The sequence below is a fragment of the Seriola aureovittata genome, unplaced genomic scaffold (assembly GCF_021018895.1).
Source record: "Seriola aureovittata isolate HTS-2021-v1 ecotype China unplaced genomic scaffold, ASM2101889v1 unplaced_scaffold113, whole genome shotgun sequence".
Taxonomy (NCBI): domain Eukaryota; kingdom Metazoa; phylum Chordata; class Actinopteri; order Carangiformes; family Carangidae; genus Seriola; species Seriola aureovittata.
In genome coordinates, this window is record NW_026613230.1 from 944 (window position 1) to 7,184 (window position 6,241).

At 41.6% G+C, this 6,241-nt stretch overlaps 2 protein-coding genes across 2 annotated transcripts; one reads left to right on the forward strand and one right to left on the reverse strand.

Annotated features, from left to right (window-relative positions):
• Positions 1-470: 470 nt before the first annotated feature.
• Positions 471-1,824, forward strand: LOC130165937 (delta(3,5)-Delta(2,4)-dienoyl-CoA isomerase, mitochondrial-like). Its single transcript, XM_056371136.1, has 2 exons — positions 471-653; positions 1,562-1,824. The coding sequence occupies exons 1-2, from the start codon at positions 528-530 to the stop codon at positions 1,664-1,666; spliced, it is 231 nt and encodes a 76-aa protein (XP_056227111.1). The 5' UTR covers positions 471-527; the 3' UTR covers positions 1,667-1,824.
• Positions 1,825-1,896: 72 nt separating this feature from the next.
• LOC130165938 (centrosomal protein of 295 kDa-like) lies at positions 1,897-5,953 on the reverse strand (the record flags this gene model as incomplete). Its single annotated transcript, XM_056371137.1, has 9 exons — positions 1,897-2,059; positions 2,152-2,251; positions 2,425-2,521; positions 3,273-3,605; positions 3,912-3,972; positions 4,083-4,253; positions 4,471-4,973; positions 5,085-5,264; positions 5,501-5,953. Coding segments are annotated over 9 exons (1,940 nt in total), but the record flags the coding sequence as incomplete, so codon positions are not given.
• Between the last annotated feature and the right edge of the window lie 288 nt (positions 5,954-6,241).

Consider the following 6,241-nt stretch of genomic DNA (forward strand, 5'->3'; position numbering starts at 1 on the left):
AAGGCAAAAAAAAAGCCAACAAAATACATATTATAAGTAGAGCATAAAAATGTCAAAAAACGTCATAGTATAGTCAGGCACAAAACGTTACAGTATAGTAAGGCATAAAAAGCCAAAAAAATACATATAGTATAGCATAAAATTTCAAAAAACGTCATAGTATAATAAGGCATAAAAATGGCAAAAAACGTCATAGTATAGTAAGGCAAAAAAAAAGCCAATAAAATACATATTATAAGTAGAGCATAAAAACGTCAAAAAACGTCATAGTATAATAAGGCATAAAAATGGCAAAGAACGTCATAGTATAGTCAGGCACAAAACGTCACAGTATAGTAAGGCAAAAAAAAGCCAAAAAAAGTCATATTCTAGTAGAGCATAAAAATGATTACTAATCACTCAATCAATACAAAGCTTCACTTTGATGTGCTGTGAGTTTAAAGAGCTTCACTTATTTTGAAGCAGTAAACCTCACATTTTGAAATCCACATTTTCTCTCCAGCCGAGTGTTTGCAGATAAGGAGGCCATGATGGCCGGAGCTCTGGAGATGGCCGATGAGATTGCTGCTCGCAGTCCTATAGCTGTGCAGGGCACCAAAATCAACCTCATCTACGCCAGAGACCACAGTGTGGCAGAGGGACTGGACTACATGGTAAGATCATTATATTCCTTTTTTAAAACTGAACAATGGTGGATTTTTCTGAACATGTTTGTCAGTCACACCACAAAGCTGCCATTTTTTTTCACTGAATTTCATCACTACCTTGTTTGTCATCTCTTTCTCAGATTAAATCGAAGGCAACTGGACTTGTATTTGTCTGTGGAAGACGTTTTGCCTCTTATCCAAGCGGCTTCATCCGTTCTTATGTATTGGTCTCTCTAGTCCGCACTAGTCTGACCAAGAAAGTGGAGTAGGACCCAGGTATTTAACCTCTTGTGGGTGGGTCCACCAAGGTACCTGTGAAAGTACTGGTTTCACCTGACCATTGTTGTGGTCTCATGTGGACGACCGTCGTTAGGGTCAGGTGACCTGTTGTTATCCCGTGTGAACGACAGTCGTTAGGGTCAGGTGAGCCCCTGGTGGATGACGATCGTTGAGAGTCGTCTGAGGTTATGTTGTTGACTCTCCTGGGTACCGATGAAAGGGCGACATTGTAGATGGGGGATAGATGGTGTCGCAGACCCCCTCCCCTGTTTAGCGATGGCCGTCTCCACTTTTACATAGATGGCTTCTTTGACTCCCCTTTCAAACCATCTGTCCTCCCTGTCCAAGATTTCGACATTGCTGTCTTCAAAGGAGTGTGTCTTTTTTTGACACTCCTTTGAAGACAGCAATGTCGAAATCTTGGACATACCTGGGTCCTACTCCACTTTCTTGGTCAGACTAGTGCGGACTAGAGAGACCAATACATAAGAACTGATGAAGCCGCTTGGATAAGAGGCGAAACGTCTTCCACAGACAAATACAAGTCCAGTTGCCTTCGATTTAATCTGAGAAAGAGATAACTATGACCTGGACGAATGAGAACTTACACAGATACCTTGTTTGTCCTTCTCCAGGCCACGTGGAACATGAGCATGCTTCAGACTCAAGATGTGATGAAATCCGCTCAGGCTGCCATGGAGAAGAAGAGTCCAAAGACAATAGCCTTCTCCAAACTCTGAACCTCACTGAGGCACAGTTCAGATATAACACAATTGTGGCCTTTCTGTGGGAAGGGGATCCAGTCTGTTCTACTCTGAGCTTTTAACACCCCCCGTTTTGTACATCTGTAAATGACTTCATGAATGTTTTACCTTATTAAAAAGAAACTGATTTGAAAGTTAGTGTTGACTGAAATCTCCATTTTAACCTGTTACTTGATACAACCATATTAAGCCACAGTGAGTGTGATGATTAGATTTTCAGAACTTGAGTGCAAAACTATATTATATTACTATAAATGCTTTATTGATAAAAACTTTACAAATTAACTTAAATTTACAGAAGTAAAACTAGAACACATTCAAAGTCGGTCACTGCTGAATCTGCTTGGCACGAAGCTTCTGTAAGGTTTTCTGTGTAGAGATGGTAAAAAAATATTTTTATATATTCTAATATAACCTTCAACTCAAAATGCCAGCAACTACTACAAAAATCTTTTTTTTACCTTGTGGAATTCCTTGGCTTTCAATCTGTTTTTCGCATAAGCTTCCTGTCGGCTCCTGATTGTTTTCTGATTCTTCACCTCCTCCAGCTGCTCATACAGTCTGCAGGAGCACAATTACACACCATCATTTTGTTTTGTCAAACCCACATCATTTATATTCAATGCATGTTTAATTTCAAATATGACTTTAATTGTAAGCAAGAGAAGAGAGGGAAAAAAAAAATCTGGCTGAAAGTGCTTTGGACTTATACTACATATACAATATTCCAATACCTCTGAGTTCTCTGGTGCATCTCAGAAACATCCCGTTTCCTTTGCTCTTGTGTGTAGCATCTCACTTCATCCACCTTTTTCAGCTTGGAATCGTTCACTGACAAACAGGAAAATGGAAAGTGGTTGAATTTTCTAGGTTGATAATCACTACAGCTTCTAACTATTTCACAAGGCACTGACCTATGGCTAATATTTTAATGAAATTTCAGTTTCTCATTTTGCTCAAAAACATAACGCAGTACAGTGCCCACCACAGTCATATGGCATACAGGGCATGAAAGGTTTGGTCAAGATTTGTTACCATGTTAAGAGTTAGGTGAGTTAACAATGAACTGATCTCCCAAAAAAGGTAAAGTTCAGATGAAATATTTTCAACATTTTAAGCAAGAGTTGTGGATTATTTTTGTAAAATTTTAGGGTGAAAAAAGGAAAAGAGCATGACACAAAGGTTTGGGCACCAATAGATGTGAGCTCTCAGATAAATAATGCTTCATAAATACATTATGAATAGTTACCTGAGTCATAGGTATTAAGTGTACCTCTACAGACATTTTATTAGCCTCACTAAGAGCCAACACAGAAACCACTCATGTTTTGCTAATGGCTAAACATAGTACAACTGATCAGATTAAGACATTTCATTGAGGGGAACAGCTGAGATCATTGTGACTTAGCTATATGTAGTTTTAAGGTTTCTTAAGTATCATATAGACAAATCAAAAGGCAAATGTCCAAAAGAAAAAACCTAACTAAAGTGAGCCTGTGTAGTTTGTCTTTTTTGCCACCCATGATACAAATGCAGAGCAGTGATTTGATTCAAAGTGTGAAATGGTATAAAGTTCAAATACCTGGAGGGGGAAGCTGGGGCTTTTGCTGCTTGATGAAGTCAGACTTCTCAGTGGTCTGCTGCTGCTCAGCTTGGCCTCTGTTTGACTTATTAGTCTTATGTTGAGGCTCTGGTTTAGTCTTTGCCTTGCGAGTGACTGGTTTAGATTCCTCAGTTTTAGATTGCTCTCTGGCTTCAGATGGAAATTGTTTCTCAGGCTGAATCTTGATGAGAGCCGCTTTGGCCTTGATGTCTTCCACCCTGCGGGATGATCTCTGGAGCAGAGCTCTGCGCTTCTGCTGGTTGACCTCCTGCAGACCTCTGCTAGGACCCCACTGAAAGTCCAGGAACATCACTAAATGTAGGGAGGGAAAGAATGGAGGGCTCACTTTTCAAAAATGTACAATGTTCTGGCTGGAAAAAAAAAAAAAAAAGAATATATATATATTGATGCATTAAAATGTAATGCATCAAAAAAACAAGCAAACAAACAAAAAAAAGATATCTGATTGAGTATGTATAGATTTGCTACTTTTTTGTTCCTGATCACATCCATCTAAAAAAGTAAAAGCAGGCTCCCCCACAGTTTAGCCAATGACCCCCAGTGTACTCCTGACAGCATCATATTTTCAGTTAGATGTGTTCACTGTTGTGAGTTTACCTGGATGCGTTTGGTCCTTGTCCTCTAGCGTCTCTTCTGGTATCAATGTGGATTCTGTACTCTATAGGAGAGCAGTATTATGTTCAGAAAGACACTTACAGCCAAAGTCATCATGTCCAGTTCGTCAATCACAGCACAGATTCTGAATGACTGATATTCATGTGCAGTTACCTCCATCTCTTGGCCTGTCCGTCCTTCCTCCCTCACTCCATCCGGATGTTTGCCTTCCCAAATTCCCTCTTCCTCAGTGATGCTCGTCTCTTGGTCCTGCAGTGTGGTGTCTGTCAGGCTCACTAGTGTTATCTCTGACTCCTCCAGGATCCCCTTCTCACTGCCCACCTCCTGATATCCAGGGAAGGATCACAATAAAAGCCAGCCAATAAAATAACAAGAACACAAGACATTTAAAAAACATGTCATTTCCCCAAATAATCTTTGACCTGCAGTTGTAGCATGACAGAGCAATGTAGTGCTCTCAATAAGCAGATGTTGTCTTTTTTGGCGCTGCAATTAATGTCTGAAATGATGTTTTTTTACAAAATGAACAAGAAAATCATACCAATATCTTATCTGAAGCTGGAATATCATTCCTCAGGTTTGAACCCTGCACAGACTTCAGTTCTTCAGCACAAAGGTCACTGAATGGGACTGGATCTTGAGGCTTTTCTGCATCCCTTCCTGTTGACTGCTGAAGACCCAAAGCAGCTGTATCATCACACATGGATAGGTTTGACAGATACAGAGCTGTTGGCTCCACATTAGTCCTCATGGTGTCATCCAACACGAGGACAGACTCTTGGAGCCGGCACTGGGACGATTCATGTAAGGCAGGCTTCTCTGTTCGAAGGTGTTCAGGTGACGGTTCAGACTCAACAGAAGGATCAGAGTGCGTTTTAGACTCTTCGAAAGGTGTGGAGACACTGCTTTCCCCACTACCTGGCTGTGCTTCAAGAGAGTTAGGCACATTGCGTTCGAGCAGGTGAAAGGTCATGGAGGGGTCGGCTGTTTCATTGTGGGTGACCTCAGCCAGTAGCGGATGGAAGGAGTCTGAGCCTGGAAAAACTAAGAAGGTGATAAAAGTGAATACAAGGCACAATTAAGTTTCTAACTAGGTAAGAAAAATACCATACCATAAGTAAAGCCTTGGCTATTAGGAATTCACCCCAACCTCACCTTCAGTCCTCTCTGGGCCCAAGTCCATCAGACTGGTTTGGTTCTGCAGTATCTGGTTTTCTGGATGTGGACTCACACCCGGGACAGTGGCACTTTGTGACGAAGCTTCAGGAGGCAATGCAGGGTATGACGGCAAACTGGCCTCAGTTGAGACACCAAGATCTACGTGGGTACTTTCACCTACAAACAGCAGATGAGTTGCAAACTCAAAACCTTTTTTCACTTTGAGAAAGTCCATTTGATAACTCAATCTGTATTTATCCATTAACTGTTTAACAATAAAATATTGCAAAATTGGCAAATGGCCATCATCTGATTATTCAAGATGCTCAGTAGAAGGTTGGACACTTTTTTTCTGCTATTAACTTAACAGCCTCACTGCACGTTGTAGTTTCCCCATATGACCCTTCTTTTACCTGAGCTTCCACTGTGCTGATTATCAAGCTCCCCAACCAGCGGTCTCATCAGGCTCTCCTCCTGACCATCATCCAGCCATGTGGTCGACGGCTCCAGCGCCATCTGCCCCATCAGTTGACCAGCATAAAAATCCTGCCCACCACTCAGCCAATTAGAGCTGGACTGATGAGAGAGTCGACCAATCATCCGGCTTAGAGTGGAATCCCATCCACCTTGATCCATGCTCACTGAAGCTGGCAGACCTGGAAGGCGACCGATCATGGACGAGTGAGCAGAGGGTTGACCAACCAGTTGCTCCATGGCCGAGTCCCTCTGGTCAGCAGCGAGACAGGATGATTGGTTGGCCACCTGGCCTATCAGAGGCCTGAAAGAGTCCTGCTCTGGGTCCTCAGCCTGTGATGGGTCCTCACCTGAGAAGTGTTCCAGGATTTGATTGGCTGTATTTTCCCTTCCTGTGGCAAAAACACATCAATTTAATTCTGGGCATTTTAAACCAAAACCATGGATCATTGATTGAAGTCTGAAATAAAAATGGAGCTATCCTATGAGTGCCAGACTTTTTACAGCTAGCAGATGCAGTAACTTGATCAACTCAATCAGCACACCATATACACTGTATAATACAGTTGACTATTCCTTTAAATACAATTTTATTGCTGTTAATTCTTAACAAGTTCCAATACTTCCTAAATGGTTTGCAATCCTGGGTCGCTCCCTTCCAAAGAGAGGCCATCTTTAAT